This window comes from Diabrotica virgifera, chromosome 8, assembly GCF_917563875.1.
Source record: "Diabrotica virgifera virgifera chromosome 8, PGI_DIABVI_V3a".
Classification (NCBI taxonomy): Eukaryota; Metazoa; Arthropoda; class Insecta; order Coleoptera; family Chrysomelidae; genus Diabrotica; species Diabrotica virgifera.
In genome coordinates this window covers 127,932,554-127,953,884 of record NC_065450.1, presented here as the reverse complement: position 1 = coordinate 127,953,884, position 21,331 = coordinate 127,932,554, and the positions used below count along the sequence as shown (strand labels likewise).

The 21,331-nt window shown below is 31.8% G+C and overlaps 1 protein-coding gene across 2 annotated transcripts in view; it reads right to left on the bottom strand.

Moving 5' to 3' along the window:
• Positions 1-15,121: 15,121 nt before the first annotated feature.
• Positions 15,122-21,331, bottom strand: part of LOC126890009 (kelch domain-containing protein 4) — an 88,275-nt gene continuing 82,065 nt past the window's right edge. For both annotated transcript variants that reach the window (XM_050658809.1, XM_050658810.1), the window contains 2 exons: positions 18,504-18,716; positions 15,122-15,437 (listed from right to left, as the gene is read on the bottom strand). In XM_050658809.1, coding sequence (XP_050514766.1) covers positions 15,211-15,437; positions 18,504-18,716 — 440 coding nt within the window. In that variant the 3' untranslated portion in view covers positions 15,122-15,210. The remainder of the gene's footprint in view (positions 15,438-18,503; positions 18,717-21,331) is intronic.

Below are 21,331 nucleotides of genomic sequence, written 5' to 3'. Positions count from 1 at the left end.
TGATAAAATACACCGTTTTTTTTTTAAATTTTTTTAAAATTTTTATTCAAATTCAAAAAACGAAAAATTTTCAATTCGATTTTTCTAGAAAACCGTGTGTCCTACGGACTTAAACTAAGAGCACTAGAATACCTTTTAGCACTAGAATACCTCACAATTTAATAATCCAGTGTCAAAAATGCTTAAAAGTTAAAGACAAAAAAGTTATGTGGTAAAATAACCGTTGCCCTACCCAAAACGGACGCCTATGATCGGTACTAGAACTTGGCAATGGATGGAATCGATTTATCTCTAGAAGATAAATATGTATACATACCGATTTTTGTTTTTCCAAATTGAAGCGTTCCGGAGGTATTTAAGAAAAGCTAATTACAAGAAGCCATCTTCAAAGAGTTCTAGCTCCCTTAGAAAGCATTTTCGGACTACGTTAATTGAGCTAAATTGTCTTAAAATTATCTAAAGAATCTCCTGTCTTCGTTTGTCGGTAGAGTTTCTGGACACCCTGTATATTTCTAAGCTGTTTTATTGTTCTTTTAGTCTAATTATCCCAACTTAGATTAATTTTTAGCTAATTATTTGTAAGCTATATATTATCTGGAACTTGCATTTAGTATTAAAGCATATTTTGCTCTAAGACTGATTTCAATAAATAGTTTTGATAATAAAATATTGTTTTTGTTAACTATATAATCGCTATGTCCACACTCCGTATCTTTTTGCGTGCGATACAACGCATACTTTCTCACCGAAGTGAAAGCATTAATGCATTCATTTTTACAGTCCTCTCCAAGATAAAATGTTGGAAATCTTATTTTTCAAAAGAGCACCAAAAGATATCGATGGAGAAGAAAAGTGTTGGAAGAAGTGAAAGTCAATACGGCCCTACCTGGTTTGCATATAAGCAGATGATTTGTATAGCTGATTCTATGACGTCAAGGTAAACAAAAGACTATGATGGATACACCCAGCAGTGCTCACCGAGGCTAAACAAAGAAACCCTCGAACTTGTGACGATACTGAGACTGAAAACTGTTGTCTTTCATACTTTATAACTTTTACGTTCCTTGATAATTATAATTTAAGTTCCTTTTAGTTAATAACAGTTTTGCATAATTTTGTACAGTCCTACAATAAATTATAATTAGAAGAAAATACTTTTTTATCTAAATAATGTTTAAGATATGTAATAATGTTATAGATTGCTTTGACACTCTAAACAGGTACATTAATGATGAATAACTATCTCCAGTTGTCAGGAAGCGCAAAGTTATCATCAATCTTACTTCAGCATGTATTTATTTTCTAAAGTTGCTGTCACATTTCTCTATTAATGGCTTAACCATATACAGAAGATTGTCAAAGTTGTTTTTTGACATCCTTGTAATGTTTTTAAACAACACATTGTCGTTGCCTTCTAAATACTTTAGAATAGAAACATGAGTTTAAAAATAACTCTTCATCCAAGTTGTTCGGTTCAATTTTTCATGTTTTTTTACTTTCTTTAACACCAAACCAGGGCCGGATTTACATGTTGAATCCGACTAGGCATTAATATTTCTGGCGCCCCACGCCTTGACCTCTCCCAACTTTGATGATGTGTAAGTTGGTTGCCGATTTTGTGATGCACCGTGTTGAGCCACATAATCACGTAACTCTTCAGATATACTCCATTTTGCAAATTTAAATGCCGCCAAAGAATTGAAATTGTTATCAGAACCGACATACACCAACATCATAATCATCAACTACGTTAAGGCCGCGTCTCACCATCAAATAATTTGATCAAACAGTTTGAGCAAACTTGACGTACTTGAGGAAGAACGTCAAAGTGACGTCACAATTGCAGTTTTTTTGAAATTCTAAAAATCTGTGCTCTCACTATCAGTCTAGTTTGATCAAATTCTTTGTATTGAGTTGTCTAACTTGTTTGTACTTTATTTAAAATTAAAATTTTTCATTATTATCCACAATGAACACTCAGGATGTGACGTCACTAACTGTCACTTTCAGTTTGCTCAAACCAGTTTGATCAAATTATTTGATCGTGGGACGCGGCCTTTACACTTCGTTTCATCATTTAAATACAGTATTTTCGTAGTTTTCAAGTTTTTGTCCTCTTCATTTACTGTCACTGCTCCATCTTCATTTTCAACCACTACCCAGGCAACCAAACGACGTTTTTATAACGTATATAACACGTCATAAAAATGACCAATTGACGTGTTTCTATGACGTAGTAGGTACTGACGTTGAAAATCACGTGTATTTGTCTCATCGATTTGACGTCATAATTGTGACGATTTTAAAACGTAATCGTATCTACGTTTTTTTCACGTCGGTAAAACCACGTCTTTAATACTTTCAAAAAGTGACCTCTTTCAGATGTTTCAAAATAGTATAAAAAATAGGTACATAACATAAAACCTATAGGCCTACGTCCCATGTGTCGAAGATATAAGTACTACCACTTGTTTAAGATCGCTTGTGCGCTAGGCTTGAAGCATCATTGATTCTGCCTGATTGTACCAGCCCTCACATTATAGAATTTTCACTAGTTATATACCTACTTACTGTGTCAAAACTGAAACAACATATATATGAAACTAATAGCCAGCATACTAATATCTTCCCACATAACAATTTCATGTTCTTAGTAGATTCATAGAACATACTTTTCAGAAAAAGTATATACTGAGAATGTGCGTAATTACCATTGCGAATGTGCAGAGCAGATACTGAGTATATACTACATTACAGTACTTAAACGTATGTATATACTTAGAATGTACTACCGCACTTCTTTTCAGTATATACATTCCAAGGACGTGCTATAAACCTTCTATGTGTATACTTAGAACATACTACCGCACATCTTTTTAGTTTATACCAAGAAGGTACTTTTTAGAATATTCCAAGGAAGTGCTATAAACCTTCTATTTATATACTAAGAACGTACTACCGCACATCTTTGTATGGGAAGAATATTATATTTTTAAGAATATTCTAAGAAAGTGCTATCAAGTGCTATATTGCTTAGAAGTATGTTTTCAGCATCACCTAATCTCATCTTAGGTTCTACTGGTTCTACCAAATATCTATTTACATATTTTAATTGCAAATGAGAATGTAGTTAGTACCTACATTCTACAATATTACTTAAAAAGTAAGTACATATTTATAAATTTTAGTTATTTATATAAATCATTATATAATATTTAGCTAAACTAAACTATGCATAATAAATAACTAAAATTTATATAATACTTATATGTACTTACCTATTTAAGTAATATTGAGTTATCAAAATAGATTATATGTACTTTGAAGCACCGCAAACAAAATAAACAGATTATGTATGTTCTTTAGTCCTAGTACTACATCATTCGCCTTCATCCTTAACACTGCATAGATCCATAGATGATACAAATAATGAAATAATGCCTGTTTTCTTTTTCATATTTTACGGTTTTTTCCTATCCCTGATCCATTCAGGTAAGAATAGAAATGGTCAGAATATGATGGGGGGAGGGGGGGGGTTATGAATGTATTGTGGAATAACAAAATCGGTGGTCAGTGTTGCCAAACGGAGAGAAATTTCCCTTTTTGCGGGAATTTTCAACATAAAAGGTGATAAAGGGAAAAAGTTAACTCAAAAGGGAATTATTGTTCCAGTCCAAATTGTAAAATATTAAGAAAAAATCAAAATATTTGAAAATAATTCTACATATCTTCTCAGATTTTGTAAACAGGAGGGAAGTTTTTTTTTATAAAAGTGGGAATTTTTAAGGTAAGTTGACGGAAAAAGCTTACTCGACAGTTGGCAACGCCAAAGCCTTTGGTTGCTTTGGTTGTGCATTTTGGCACGTTTTGGTTCTGCGAAATGGCCTATTGAATTGAATGTAAAGGGATGTAAAAATACTAATGATTCATGATAAACTCGAAATGGTAAAGTCATTTCAATTATGAAAACGAATTTTTAATAGTATCTATTAAAAATAACGTTAATACAATTAATGTTTAAACTTTTTTACCCTACAACAATTTTGAAATGAAATTCGTCCAATACTACCTACATACATAAATTTTATTAATTATGTATTCTAAAAAATAACGAAGTTGATAATCTATAAGGCTAATATTATACTTCCTATACATACAAATTATTTTTAAGATATTTTAAAAGTATCTACTTATAAGTATGTGTTAAGAATGTACTTATAAGTATGTGTTAAGAATATTCGATAAAGGTATATTCTAAGAATAAACTTTTACGAATATTCCGAGATCCTACGTACACGAATATACTTAGTATATTCGGAACGAGAATATACTTTGAAGTATATGCAAAGAACATGAAATTTAGAATGTTTTTTAAGGTAGATGCTATGCTTGTACTACACATATACTAAAAAGAATATACTCCGACGAATGTTGGTAGTATATGCTTAGAACATGATGCGAACATCATTGTTATGTGGGTTAATTTAACGCTGTCTTAATATCTTCATTTAACGGTTAATTAAAAACAAATAAACATAACCTTAAATAGTTGTCAAGAAGAATTACTGCATTAAACTAACTCACTGAGCAAAAACACATAAAAATATCTTAATTTACACGTTTCTTCAACTAAATATCTAAATGAAAAGTCTTATTTTATCACACAGGACACAAACCACGTAAATGAGAAATTTCTTATGAACATTTAGCGTCAATGCAAACAAGCAAGCTCCTCCCAATTTTGTGACGTCAGACTTAGGCTGTCTGAAATTAAAACGTTTTTTAAACGTAATTTTAACGTCATTAATCTTACGTATTTAAAATCACCTACAAAAGACGTCTATATGACGTAATGTTCAAACACGTGTTATATTTAACCAATAACTGACGTTTCCTCAACGTTATATGACGTCACTTGGTTGCCTGGGTAGTTTAGCTGATAAAACACTCGGACCGGCCTCGTCCTTCTCATTTGCTCTCTCTTTTTCTTTAGAAACAAATTTTGTTAGTTTAGGAAGTTTTTCTTTATTCAATTCCTGCTCTACCCTGAGCTTTTTGTACTGCGCACCACTTGGTTTTTTAACAGCACTTAACTTTCTTAAACTCATTTTGTATATATATATATAACACATAATACTACAATAAATAAGTATTAACTAAATTTAAATCAATTACTGTACAACGAAATCAAATACATAACAGCGCCCTCATCCTCAGAATGCAACAACAGAAACTCGAAAAATAAACACAACTTGACCTCTGATGCTATAGCACGACCGACACACACGATACAGACAAATACCAAGACCGTTTTAAATAAACAGATTTCCTGAGCTGCAGGCAGTGACATGTCGATTAACTGAGAAGGGAATGTGGGGTTGGAGGGGCGGTTGGCGGGGGCGATGACTAATGAGATAGATAATAAGTGCGTTCGCGGGTGCCTGTCTGCGACAAATTAGCAGAAAAACGCATGCGCACTTTAAAATGATATAAATAATATCGTTAATAGATAAATATACAAGGTATATTTACCTATTCTACATTCATAATCAAGATGCAGTAGAAGTAAACAAACCGAGACACGTTAACTGTTACAAGGAGCACTCCTGAATCATGATTTACAATGTATAAAATTTGTAAATCATCATATGTGATTTACAATGTATACACATTTTAAATCATTATTCAGGAGTGCCCTTTGTAACAGTTAACGTATCTCGGTTTGTTTACTTCTACTGCATCTTGAGTGTGAATGTAGAGTAGTATAATTTAATAATTAGTTATTAATATTAATTAAAAGTAAATATACCTTGTATATTTATCTATTAACGGTATTATTTATATTAAGTCACGTTAGAAATTGTCGGCGACAATTTGTCCACTGTACCCGCGAACGCAACTAATAGGCAAAAAATAGCAAAGCGAGCGGGATTCATCTTACCTGCGCTGTGACACGGTCACAGTATAAAGAGGGACAGTAGAACCACTCTCCGAAAAATTGGAAGTAAAATCTGTAGTCGCGCATGGCGACCGCGCAATGTTGGCAGTCGCTTTTGCCCCACTCTCGCATTGCTATTCGCATAGAAACGTACGGCTTTTAACAGGGAAAACCCGCATCCACCACTGGTGAATTACCAATTGCGTACTGCCGGTATTACTTCCTGAGATCAAAGCGCCGACAGAAGAGTGATTTTACTGTGGAACCTCTATATACTGTGACACGGTCTACAGGTACAATGTATAGAAAGTAATAGAATTAGTAAATAATATACAGGGTGAGGCAGATAAAGGGCCTATTAGAAATATCTCGAGAACTATAGGCGACAGACTCATGAAAATTGGCACGAAGGGGTTTTGAAGAGTGATCTATTTAATGAAAATATTTTCATCTATTTGCTACTTCCGGTTATACCGGAAGTTGCTTATAACTTCCTTTTTTTAAATGGGACACCCTGTATATTTTTACATTTTTGGATTCTACTCGAAGTCTTATTTCTTAAAATATGAGGTTTTGTATTGTTATACAGGGTAGTTTAAAAGATAATTAGGTTTTTTAAATTAATTTCGTAGCAACTTTCACACTCTGTAGAATTGGAGTAGTTTGACATCAAGAACTTTGTTTAGGTTCAAATGATTTTTAATATAGTCTACTATTGTCAGAAATTATTAGTATAGCTAATTGTTGAATTTTAGTATACAGGGTTGGTCGAAACTCGGAATGAGTATTTTCTGAGTTTTTTTAACTGGAACACCCTGTATTTTAGTATTGTAATGAAATGATATTTATGTTACTTTTTTTATTTCTTAGGCATTCCCTATACCTAACTGCTTTAATTTGTGCTTAATTGTTAATCGCACCAACAATCTTAACTACGTAAGTATTTTGATAGCTCAACCATTATTGGGAATTTTAACGATCAGTCTAGATTAATATGTATTTATTTCCGAAAAATTATTTGTGACTGAATAATATCAAGGCCAACCTAATAAAATTTCACGTATTTTTTGTTGCATTTAATGTTTGGCTTGAATCACCAATAACTCACAAATTAAAGCAGTTAGGTATAGGGAATGCTTATAAAATAAAAAAGTACCATAAAATATAATTTCATTACAATACTAAAATCCAGGGTGTTCCATTTAAGAAAACTCAGAAAATATTCATTCCGTGTTTTGACCAACCCTGTATACTAAAATTCAATATATAGCTATACTAATAATGTTTAACAATAGTAGACTATATAAGAAATCATCTGAACGTAAATAGAGTTTTTGATGTCAAAGTACTATAATTCTACAGGGTGTGAAAGTTGCTACGAAATTAATAAAAATACGTAATTATCTTTTAAACTACCCTGTATAATAACATAAAAACTGATATATTAAGAAAGGAGACATCGAGTAGAATCCAAAAATGTAAAAATATACAGGGTGTCCAATTTAAAAAAAACGAAGTTATAAGCAACTTCCGGTATAACCGGAAGTAGAAAATAGATGAAAATATTTTCATTAAATAGATCACTCTTCAAAACCCCTTTATTCCAATTTTCATGATTCTGTTGCCTTTAGTTCTCGAGATATTTCTAATAGGCCCTTTATCTGCCTTACCCTATATTCTCACGGTTATGTTTAAAAGGGGTATGTTAAAGCATCGCTCTTATATTTTTTAAACTTTTAATGTGTGGTAAACTGTGCCAGCGTGTACTCGGAGATAGGCAATGCGAACAAAATCCGCCCGTTTCGCGCCCTAACAAATTTGGCGCTCTAGGCCAGTGCCTTGTCGGTCTAGTGGCAAATCCGGCCCTGCACCAAACATGCAATAATTAGTTCTCCTAGCAAAATAGCGTCACTTTTATCCATCGTGAATAGACTGAAAGGCACTGTATGTGGACAGGGAAAATAGATGCGCTTAGGGCACACCGAAAAGCATGCCTTAACCCATGTTGAATTTAATGTTGAAAGTGAAATCGCAACAGTGTGGATATAGCTAATCATCTTTGTAGACGAACTATATCCTGACTTACTCATCAATGTTTTATAATAAAAACACTACCAATTTTATTAATTGTCAACAATAGCAATCATACCACAAAATTCTACTTTATCGCAGTAAATTATATGAAGAAGACCTCATGTTATATTCAGGGAAAAATCTCTTACTGTAAACATACAGGGTGGGGCATTAGTGTGACAAAGTCCAATTACTCGTTTGTCCTAAGAGATACGAAAAAAAGGTATTCACATAAAAGTTGGGGCACGGATAGGATTATAATTTAAAAATATTTTCAGATATACAGGGTCACCCGTATTGACAGGGTGACACAAACTTATGTTTTTTTAAATGGAACGGTATATCTTTAAATTTTTGGATTCTCCTTGATGTCTTCTTACTCAAAATATAGGGTTTTGTAATATTATACGAGGTAGTTTAAAAGATAATTACGTTTTATTGTTAATTTCGTAGCTACATTCACACCCTGTAGAATTGTGGTGATTTTGACATCAAAGTTTCTATTTATGGTCAAACGATTTTTAATATAGTCTACTATTGTTAAACATTAATAATATATTGAAAAGTTTAATATTAATATACAGGGTTGGTCAAAACTCGGAATGAGTATTTTATGGTACTTTTTTATTTCTTAAGCATTCGACCTATACCTAAGTGCTTTGATTTTTGAGTTATTCGTGATTCTTTAATCCAAACATTAATTGCAACAAAAATTACGTGAAATTTTATTAGGTGCTGTGCAAATATTCAATCAAAAATAATTTTTCGAAAAAAAAAGTAGATATTATTCTAGACTAGACTGATCGTTAATTTATTCATTTTGGATGAGATATCCAAATACCTACGTAGATAAGACTGTTGGTGCGAAAAATATTAATAAAAACATACAATATTCTACCTAGTTGGCTATGACAATAAATTTGCTAAAACATTTGACATTATACTATTTTTATAGTTCCAGTTGCTTCGTTACCATTACTAATATGAATTGTTCTAATGAGTATAACTGATCAAAATGGTCTTTGTGCTAGGAAAGTATAACAAAAATGTGCTACTAGCAATAAGAATTTTTCATCAGCAACTCCCTGATAGACGAAAACCAAGAAGAGAAACTTTTGAAAGTACATACACTAAAACGATTTTAACATTCTAAGTCTAGGTCTAGATAGTTAGATTATAAGAACTTCCTTCCTAATATGCAGATCCTCAGTTACACTAAGGGTTACATTTAATTCATTTTATGCATTTACAATAGTTTTTATTCGATCAGGTTTCTGGTAATTTAAGTATCCAGTCCGTTGAAACCATTTTAGTATAATTTCAAAAGTTTATCTTCTTGGTTTTCGTTTATCAGGGAATTGCTGATGAAAAATTCTTATTGCTAGTAGCACATTTTTGTTATTCTCTCCTAGCACACAAACCATTTTAATCAGTTACTTCTTAAAAAAATTAATATTAGTAATGGTAATAACGCAACTGGAACTACAAAAATAGCATAATGTCAAATGTTTTAGCAAATTTATTGTCATAGCCAATTATGTAAAATCTTGTATAATTTATTCATATTTTACGCACCAACAATCTTAACTACGTAAATATTTGGATATCTCATCCAATATTAATAAATTAAGGATCAGTCTAGATTAATATCTACTTTTTTTTTTGAAAAATTATTTTTGATTGAATATTTGCATAGCCACCTAATAAAATTTCACGTAATTTTTGTTGCAATTAATGTTTGGATTAAAGAATCACGAATAACTCAAAAATTAAAGCACTTAGGTATAGGGAATGCTTAAGAAATAAAAAATTACCATTAAATATAATTTCATGAGAGTACTAAAATACAGGGTGTTCCATTTAAGAAAACTCAGAAAATACTCATTCCGAGTTTTGAACAACCCTGTATATTAATATTAAACTTTGCATATTAAACTATTAATGTTGTAGTAAACTATATTAAAAATCGTTTGACCATAAATAGAATCTTTGATGTCAAATCACTACAATTCTACAGGGTGTGAATGTTGCTACGAAATTAACAATAAAATAATTATCTTTTAAACTACCTCGTATAATATTACAAAACCTTATATTTTGAGAAAAAAGACATCGAGAAGAATCCAAAAATGTCAAAATATACCATTTAAAAAAACATAAGTTTGTGTCACCCTGTCAATACGGGTCATCCTCTATATCCAGTGCCGGATTTACCACTAGGCCGCAAGCAAAAGGGGGCTGCAGCGTTTTGTAAAAAAAAACTTTTGGTAAAAATTTTTTTACTAATTGAATTGAAATCAGTAAACAATTTTTCAAATAAGAGAATGACTATTCTACTAGACACGTGGTACGATATTTTACAATGTTTTGACAAGAGTAGCAAAACATTGCAAAAACTGCTACAGACTTGAATGTGACTTGCAACATACAAATCTCTAAAGGAGTACACATTGAGTCTGAGAGACAACTTTGATTTCTATGAAAAAAGAGGAAGAGTTGTTTAAAAATGAAACCTATATTCTTGAAATAAAAAGACGCCCGAAAAGAAAAGCTCTCCTTGGCTAAGACAAAGAAGATTAATCCACTGAACCCCACTTTAATGGCAAAGAAGACTTAAAGATTAACATATACATTCAATGTTGTAATTGACACGCTTTATTCAGAATTGAATGAAATATCCGAAGTTTATTTCAGTCTTAATGAAAAATTTGGATTTTTAAACAACTTATCGTCAATTTCCAATGAAGAAATCAGGGTAAAAGTCTCTATTTTGACTAAAAAATATCAAATCGACATAGATGGTGACGTTGGAGAAGAGTGTGTACCGTTCAAAGGCTTTGTTGTAGGTAGATTTGATGAAGAAAGAGAATCCTCATGACAACAAGATTACAAAAGTCTCCGAGGAATACCTACACTTTTAAAGTATCTGAAACTCATTCATGAAAAACAGTTGACAACATTATTTCCGAATATGGACACGGCTTTGCGCATTCTACTATGCGTGATGACATCTAATGCATCTGGAGAACGATCATTCAGCGTGTTGAAAATAATTAAAAACTATGAGGAACTCGACTTCTGACGAAGATTCTAGATTGTCTAGTTTGGTTAGTTTTGTTTCAAATGCTGAGCTTTTTCAAGCCTTAGACTTTAAAAATTTGATTAAATATTTTGCAGCCAAATAAGCTAGAGAAGCGAGTGTTTAGATATGATATTTATTATGAGTATGAGGTAGAGTGAGTGTTAATGTTAATCACTAATCCAACTTTATACAAATTAAGAATTTATGAATATGACATTGACGTTTTTCAGTATAAGAGAATAATGTTGTTCTGAAGCTATTTCCTTGTGGCATTTTTATAATTAACTATTTAGATGGGAAATAAGCCACAATTAAATTGAAAAAAATAATTTTATTAACGTTTAGACGCCCAAATCGCGTGTCGTTGTCAAAATACTACTAATTATGAATAACGGATAATGAATTAAACGATCTAGAGGTTTATTTTATTTGTTGTATTCTTTAATATTTTTATTTTTCAGTACCGTAGACTATTGCTAGTACAGTTCATATCATTTTGCTTGTTCTTTTAGTTATAATGTCTTTTCAACTCGGCTTTTTTAGTCTTTTGTTGTCACCTGTACTTTTCCCTCGGAATGAAACAAATGGTATTTAATTTTAAAAATTAACTACAATACTAATTAATAATATAATAATTTTAGCAATATTAATAATTTTACAAATAACTGCTGTTTGCTAACATTTTGAATTATATATATCTTCTTAAGGTGCCTTCTTCATTACCGAAGGTTGGCTATAACTACAGCAAATTGCTCTCTATCTTGAGAGGTTCTTAGTATCGAATGTGTGTCCATACCTGTCCAGTCTCTCACGTTCTTCAGCCAGGAGCATTTTCTTCTTCCTGAACCTCTTCTTTCTTCCACTTTCCCTTCCATTATGAGTCGTAAAAAGTTGTATCTTTCTCCTATGTAAATTATTTCCTAGATAACTAGTTTTTCTGTTTTTTACAATATTTACACATTCTCTCTCAGTCTCCATTCTCCTCAGCACCTCGTTGTTGGTCACGTGATCTGTCCAAGAGATCTTCAGCATCCTTCGAAAACCCAACATCTCAAAGGCTTCTATAAATATAGAATTCTTTCTATAAATTTTTTTCCGAAATTTCTATAAATATAGAAATTGTTGTTAGAGCTGTTTTGGGGTTTTACCCAAATTTGCAAACCATGATTATTTAATGATGAATAAATGAATTTGTATTCATTTATGTTATACTTTGTATTACGAAATTTAAAAAGTAAAATTAAAATAAAAGTTTTAATTATTACTATTATTATTAAGCCTTTGTGCTTTATTTACATAATCGTGAAGTTATCAGGGGCCGCTCGGGGTAATTTGGCCTAGGGCCGCAAGTACCTTAAATCCGGCACTGTGTATATCTGAAAATATTTTTAGATTATGGTCCTATCCGTGCCCCAACTTTTACCTAAATAACTTTTTTTGTGTCTCTTACGGTAAACGAGTAATTGGTCTTTGTCACACTAATGCCCCATCCTGTATATAATTACATACGTATGTTATAAATAAATGGTATGACTCAACAACAGTTCGCACACCAAACGTGTTGATGCCCAACTAAACCAGGCTTTACGTTTATATCAGGCACAATCAAGGCCACGCCAACCTACTGGCTACCAGCACCAAACTGGTACTGCCTACCAGAAAAATTATTAACGAAGATCCTGTGCTCCGCTCTCACGTTGGCATCATTGACAGAGACATCAGTAGGCTTCGTTCAAGAAAAACTCTGTAGATTCTGCAAAAATACCAAAAACCAATGTAACTGAATAAAATAAAAATCCACAAGGAAAAAGTTTTCCTGTAGTTGGCTGTATACCATGTAATACAAAAAACAGTAAATCTTTTAAAGCGGGTCACTCGATGAATTATTCAAGTTAGATGTCTCGAATTTTCTAAACCTGTTGTCCGATTTGAGAAATTTTTTTAGTAAGGTATGCTTTATTGTCAAAAATTTTTTACAATTTGTGGACAAAGCTTATACAAAATAAAAAATACAATAAAAAACAAAAAATAATAAAAACTACAAACAAAATAAAAACAGAAACAGACACCAAATAAATGGCGTGAGTTATATAGTTTAGTATGTTATAGCCTTATTCTTTAACAATATCGCTATAATAATATTGTTGCTAGACAGGTAAAATGTCATTGTATACCCGGTGTAACAATCATACTGTGTTTATTCCTCAAAGTTCGGAACACCCTGTGGAATGTTTTAGCATAGATAAAATATTGAAATTAAAACTCAATTGTAGCCTTAGGATTTCTTAACATTTTCTTTTTTGCTTTATTTGTTTATGTTGGATAATAAAAAAGTTAGGCACGTTAACAACTAACCATGTTTTTCATCAATACAGGGTATTTCTAAATAAGTGCGACAAACTTTAAGGGGTAATTCTGCATGAAAAAATAATGACCCTTTACTTTATAAACATATGGCCGCAAATTATTCGGTTTCGAGATACCGGATGTTGATTTTTTTCTTACAAACTGACGATTTATTTATTGCTCTAAAACCGGTTGAGATATGCAAATGAAATTTGGTAGGTGTTAAGATGTAGTTATGGCGCATTTTTTGACATACAATTAAGAATTTTATATTAACCATTGGCGTGCATACGGGATGTATCTAAAATGTTTATACCCGTATGCACGCCAATGGTGAATATAGAATTATTAATTGTATGTCAAAAAATGCTCAATAACTGCCCCTTTAAACCTACCAAGTTTTATTTGCATATCTCTATGGGTTTTAGAGCAATAAATAAATCGTCAGTTTGTAAGAAAACCTTCAACATCCCATATCTCGGAAACGAAGCATTTGCGGATATATATTTATAAAGCAAACCGTCATTATTTTTTTCATGCAGAATTATCCCTAACGTTTGGCGCACTTATTTAGAAACAGCCTGTATTGATGAAGAACATGGCTAGTTATTAACGTGCCTAACTTTTTTTATTATCCAACATAAACAAATAAATCAAAAAGAAAATGTTAAGAAAGCCTAAGGCTACAATTGAGTTTTAATTTCAATATTTTATCTATGCTAAAACATTTCACAGGGTGTTCCGAACTTTGAGGAACAAACACAGTATGATTGTTACACCCGGTATATAATGACAATTTACCTGTCTAGCAATAATATTATTATAGCGATATTGCTAAAGAATAATGCTATAACATACTAAAAAAATCACTCAAATCGGACAACAGGTTTAGAAAATTCGAGACATCTAACTTTAATAATTCATCGAGTGACCCGCTTTTTATGATCGCAAGTGTATTTAAAATCCCTAAAAAGGGCTACATCACAATCACATAACTAGTTTTCGACTGGTTTACCAGTCATCATCAGTGCTTACGTGAAGTTTACATGCTAACCACCAAGATATAGTTTAACAAAAATATGTGGGTCAAATCCCTGTATAAGTGGTCCGTTAAGGAAACATCGGTTAAAAATGCCAATTAAAGCATGGATGTTTAAAATATTTTAATATTATGCCCCAGGTAACATCTGAGCTGTGGTTTGACTTGATTACATGGTAATTTCACCATGACTTTCACCATGTAATCAAGTCAAACCACAGCTCAGATGTTACCTGGGGCATAATATTAAAATATTTTAAAAATCCATGCTTTAATTGGCATTTTTACCGATGTTTCCTTAACGGATCACTTATACAGGGATTTGACCCACATATTTTTGTTAAACTATATCTTGGTGGTTAGCATGTAAACTTCACGTAAGCACTGATGATGACTGGTAAACCAGTCGAAAACTAGTTATGTGATTGCGATGTAGCCCTTTTTAGGGATTTTAAATATATACCTTTTATAAAGGATTTACTGTTTTTTGAATAAAATAAATGTTTTGTAATAATGAGCCACGTTAATACCACATAATAGGTCGATGTGCCTTAAAAGAAAATAAAAAATTCAAATCTTTTACACCTGTGAACAAGAAATACTAGAAATATGTGGGAATTTGGTGACAATATTGCAGTAAAAATAGAAGAGTTATAACTTTTATTATAAAATGTAACACAGACAACTTATAACAAAATATTTTCCTTTTATCGGCACTTTTCAATAACACTGTTAATCAACTTCCATTTCTGACTCATCCGAGTCTTCATCTTCGTCGACGTCCTCCTCCTCATCGTCATTATCATCACTAACATCTTCATCCTCTGAGTCAGATTCTAGCCACTCCAAACTAGACGTATCATCTGCGATAATAGTTTTCCATTCATCTAGTTTTTTCAAATCTAATGAATAAAAATCGCTAAAGGTAACTTGCTTAGACCCTTCCTCGTACATTCCACCTTAAAAAAGAATTAATTGTATTATATATTTTTAGTAGTTATTTCGATTTATTACATTAATTTAATTTATTAAATACCTATATACAGTGATGAGCGCGCTAATAACCGACAAAAGATGGAAAACATAGTAAGTATGAAATTATAACATTGCGAAACAAAAAGAGATGAAACTAGTGGAGGTAGAAATTATCGTTACAAACGTATAAATTAACATTACATTCCATAGTTTCCCACCTTCAGATGTATCAGAGGAGTATGACAACTGTCACTGTGATAATAGAATTTTATAAAATACTACTATCACAGACGTCTAAAGGTGGGAAACTATGTAATGTAATGTTAATTTATACGTTTATAACGATAATTTCCACCTCCACTATGGTATAGTTTCATCTCTTTTTTTTCGCAATGTATTATGTTTTCCACCTTTTGCGTTATTTTGCCGGTTATTAGCGCGCTCATCACTGTATAATGGCATATACCGTGAGGACGTTTGAGTTGGAATACTTTCATTTTCTCGAGAATAGGCGACATGGAGATAAATTCCGAAAAAGGTAGATTTTTATTTTTAAATTAAAATTGCTTGGCATTTATATCATACTATTCATACTAGTGACGTCATCCATCTGGGCGTAATGACGTAATCAATGATTTTCTAAATGAGAATAGGGGTCGTGAGATAGCTCATTCCAAAAGTTATTCAGTAGCTCTATTCACTAATATAAACATTAATATAATTATTTATACAGGCTGCCCAAATTTTTTTTTAAATTAAATTAATTGAGACAAAAAGAAGAATGTATTTAATGTATTTCATTCGAAATAAATTTTACTGTTGTTTGATAAATAAATATTATTTTTCGCTTATATTCAATATTAAAGCTGCCACCTACCTACCTCTCAGCAGTTAGAACATTTAATTTAAGCGAAAAACAATGTTTATTTTTCAAATTAACATTTTTTTTTGTTTTTTGACAGAGTAAAAATGTACTTGCAGTAAAATGTATTTTGCATTAAATAAATTACATACATTCTTCTTTTTGTCTCAATTTAATTAAACATTTTTTTGGGCACTCTGTATAAATAATTATGTTAATGTTTATATTAGTGAATATTACTCGCAACTTTTGACTGAAACAAGACCGCAATTCACGAACATCAGTACAACAACATATGAAGTAGAATACGATGAAGACGATGAAATAACAGTACAGGAAGTCGAGAATGCAATACGAACTCTAAAAAATCGAAAGTCATGCGGACCACAAGGAATACCGAACGAATTACTAAAACACAGCCCACAAGTATTACGAGAACTACTTGCGTATGTTTTCACCTTATTCTATAAAGGTCATGATTTACCACATGAGTGGACAAAAGCACATATTAACAATATATACAAAAAAGGAGATAGAAAAAATTGTTCAAACTACAGGGGGGCTTAGTGTCATAAACTCACTCTCAAGACTCTATGGAAAAATAATAAAAAATAAAATTGAAAAAGAGATGACAGATGTAGAAGAACAAAATGGCTTTCGTGCAGGCAGATCCTGTATGGACAGCATATTTTCTATAAAGCAAGTTATTGAGAAAAGATTAGCCCACAACCTTTCCACCCATATAGTTTTTATTGATCTGACAAAGGCATACGATAGTGTACCACTTTCAATGCTCTGGATAGCAATGGAAAAACAAGGAATAAGCAAAAAAAATATACAAGCAGTACAACAGCTTTACAAAAATATGACGGTAAACATTAAAACTGGAAACAAATTAACGAGAGAAATTCCTATTAGTAAGGGCCTAGCAAGGCTGCTGCATAGCACCTACACTCTTTAAAATATATTTAAATGAGGCACTCTCACTGTGGAGAAGAAAGTGCTGCAATATGGGCATCCCAATCGATGACGATAGATTGTACACAATACACTTCGCTGACGACCAAGCCATTCTAGCTGAAGACGAGAGTGATATAGACTATATGCTCAGAAAACTGGAAGAGGAGTACACTAAGTGGGGCCTTACAATTAATATACAAAAAACCGAGTACTTAGTTGTAGGAGAAACACCAGAACGTCTACAAATTGAAATGGGAACTATAAATCCAACAGAAGTCTTCAAATACTTAGGAGTCCAAATATCTTCAAAAGCAGGGAGTAATGACGAAATACATTCCAGGATTGGCCAAGCAAGATCAGCCACCAGACAGCTACACGGACTATTGTGGAGTAATAAAATAACAAAAGAAAATAAAAGAAGAGTGTATAAAACAATAATAGAAAGTATTGGGTTGTACGGCGCTGAACTCTGGGAAATCAACCAAAGAAACAAGTCAAAAATCAAGGCGATGGAAATGAACTATTGGAGACGATGTTGCCGACTCACTAGACTTGATAGGGTGAGAAACGAAGATATTAGGAGACAAATGGAAATCGATCTAGATATAATAGACACAATCGAAGCCAAAAGACTTAACTGGTATGGACACCTTCAGAGAATGCCTGAAAATAGATGGCCGAAAAAAATAGAAAAATGGACTCCACCCACAAGAAGAAAACGAGGTAGACCAAGACGATCCTGGAGAGAAGATGTCGAAGATGCAATGACCGCCAGAGACTTAAAAACTGAAGATTGCTTCGACAGAAATCACTGGAAATTAGGATGCGAGAAGCGGCGACAGCTGTAGAAGACTCGCTTATTATATATATATATATATATATATATATATAGAATTGAATAACCTTTTGAATGAGCTATCACACGACCCCTATCCTCATTTAAAAAAATCATCGATTACGTCATCACGCCCAGATTGATGACGTCACTAGTATGATATATATATGCCAAAAAATTATAATTTAAAAATACAAATAGACCTGTTTCGGGATTTACCTCGAGAATCGACCAATCGACAAAATGAATTTATTCCAACTCAAACGTCCTCACTGTATATAAAACCTATTTTATGTGTAATATTTTCATCATATTTCAAATATATCGTTAGACTTTCTGCTGACGTGTGTATGTTCAAACTGTAATTAAATTAGAAATAGAGTTAATAGTTACCATATAGATACAAAACACCGTGTTTAATAGCTAAACCACAATTCATTCTGGGAGATGGGCTAAAGTATGAAGGACTCTGTTTTGAATTGATCACTTCCCCTTCTGAAGTGCTTGGCGCTCCGCCTACAGTTACTTTAAATATGCCATCATCTGAAATAGTCGTTGTTTCTACTTTTTGTTTAATATCTTCTACCTCCTTTTCTTCTGCAACATCTGTCATAAAACAAATCATAATCAATTTAATAATTAGTAAAAGAAATGTAATGCAGAACTGTTTATGAAGAATAACTTTTTTTCGTAATTAAAATAAAATAAAGTAGTAAAATTAATAATAAAAATGTGTCCAAATAAAACACTTTATTAATTCTTAAACGTTTCGGCTATCTACCCCATTTTCAATAAGTATCGATACCAATCTAAAACAAACCCAAACTATTCTTCTTGATATGCCTATCTATAACGAATGTTGGCGATCATCAGGGCAATCTTTATCCCTAGCATACCCAAACTATACCTAGCAATAACAATAGTAACGTCATCGATTCAAACAAATACTACATATACAATATCCTACATAGAAGGGTTGTTGCACACAAACATCGTGTACAAACCAACCTATCTCAAACATTACAGCCTTAACTTAGCATTCGCTGGATAATAGCCACTCTTTTGATTTTGGAAACGAACAGATATAGGAAAAAGAAAAGACCTAGAACAAAAGATGTACATATATTGGAGATGACTCACATAAAACAATCACAATCGTATCAATAATAAGACCAATATAAAAGATCTCTCCAATGTACCATAACTTAATAAATTGACTTGTTCGTAAAAGCACCATTGGCACATATATTAAATACGACCCTGAACCAATAGTATTTTCAAGAGTCTACATCAGTTTGGGATACTAGTAAATGCTTATATTACAGTATAATTATCTCGTTCATACGGACCGAGTCAGTCAACAACATAAATGTTATGAATGGCCACCAAAAAGTGCAGATTTGAATTCCATAGAAAATACATGGCTCCTTAGTTAAAATATATATCAAAGTAACTTTAAGCCGAAAAACCTGGTAAACGATATAAAGTCATGGAAGATACTTGAAAAGTGTTGCAACAGCCAATGGCTTTACAATTACACTTTTATAAAAAAAGAACTTTTTATACTACCACGTTTTTATTATTTATAAGACACAATATAAAATTATAAACTATTTTGTTGTTTCAATTCCTACGCCATGAAAGAATTTTGTAATCGATGTGAAGGGAAATATTTTTAATTTTAATAAAATATTTGTTTTTGGGAATTTTGTATGTAAACAAACAAGCGAGGCAATTTTAAATATTCAGTAGCGGCTATAAATGGATAGAAAATTTTACATGACAGAAAGTAACGCCATCTATTGAGAAAACTAGTAGCGCCATCTTTTGAGAAAAGCGAGAACTAATTTTAGCATATCAAATTTAAAATCGATTAAAATTCCAAATAAAACTCAATGCATCCATGGAGAAGCTGATGAATATTGCATTGTCCTCGAGTTCTGAGCTATTCTGAAAATTTCATATATCTAGCTAAGTATGTAATATCTAGTAAGTATATCTGTAAGTTTGTTTTTTTTTAAGTAAGATTTTGCCCGGACGAAATGACAAAGAGACAGGCGAAGAACATGCGAAGTATATAAAAACGTGGTAATATGAATAATACTATTAAAAGTAATACATATTTATTGTTCTCAATATTCTCTTTTACCTTTATAACACCCTTGGCCCAAAGTCAGACCTACAGCGATATACAAGTGTTACTAAATAAGTATGACAAACTTTGAAGAGTAATTCTACATAAAAGATTAATGACAGTTTGCTCTATACACGTATGTCCGCAAAAGCTTCATTTTCGAGATAGGGGGTGTTGAAATTTTTATTTCAAACTGCCAATTTATTTATTGCTCCAAAACTGCCGGAGCTATAAAAATGAAATTTGGTGGATTCTAAGAGGTTGTTATTATGTATTTTTTGACATACAACTAAGAATTTTGTATTCATCATTGGCGCGCATACGGGCAATCGACTGATTTTTTTTAAATATAAAAATAGTACGACACTGAGATATTTCAAATTAAAAATTATTTCTATATTTCACGTATTATTTATGATAAAAAAACCTTTCTAGTCTTTTTTAAGTTATACTTCTTTAGGCGCGATTGGGAGTGAATTTTTATTATCCTGCGCGCATGCGCACACAGATAGTATGGCGTTATAAGTTGCTAAATCTTTTAAGTTATGTATATATCAGTGCAAAAAAGGTGTGAAAAGAATGTATTATTGTTTTTAGTAAATATATTTATTATAATTTTTGTGTTTTTGGATTTGTCTTCCTCGGGAGTAAGATAAGTAGTATTATTAAAACATCTTTATTTATACTTCACTTCGTCTGTTTGTTACCGTGAATTGTCATTATGTCCAAGAAACTATATAAACAGAGAGCCCGTAGCGTTATTGGTAGAGCATTCGGCTAGATATCGATAGGTCTTGGGTTCAAGTCCGGACCATTCCTATTCTTTTTTTTTTTATTTTTGGAAAAAGCTAAGCATTAAAATTAGATTAATATTTAAATTAAATAAAAATAAACTGTTTAAAGTATATTTATTTCGTTGAAATCATACAATAGAAATATAACTTCTTACGTGCGTACAAAGTACACACACATTCTTTTTTTTTTTCATACGGTGCACCATTTTTATGCAAAAAAATAAAACATCTTGGCACGTATTTTTCATTTCTTAATGCATTATCAAGAGCTATACAATACAATAATACCAAAC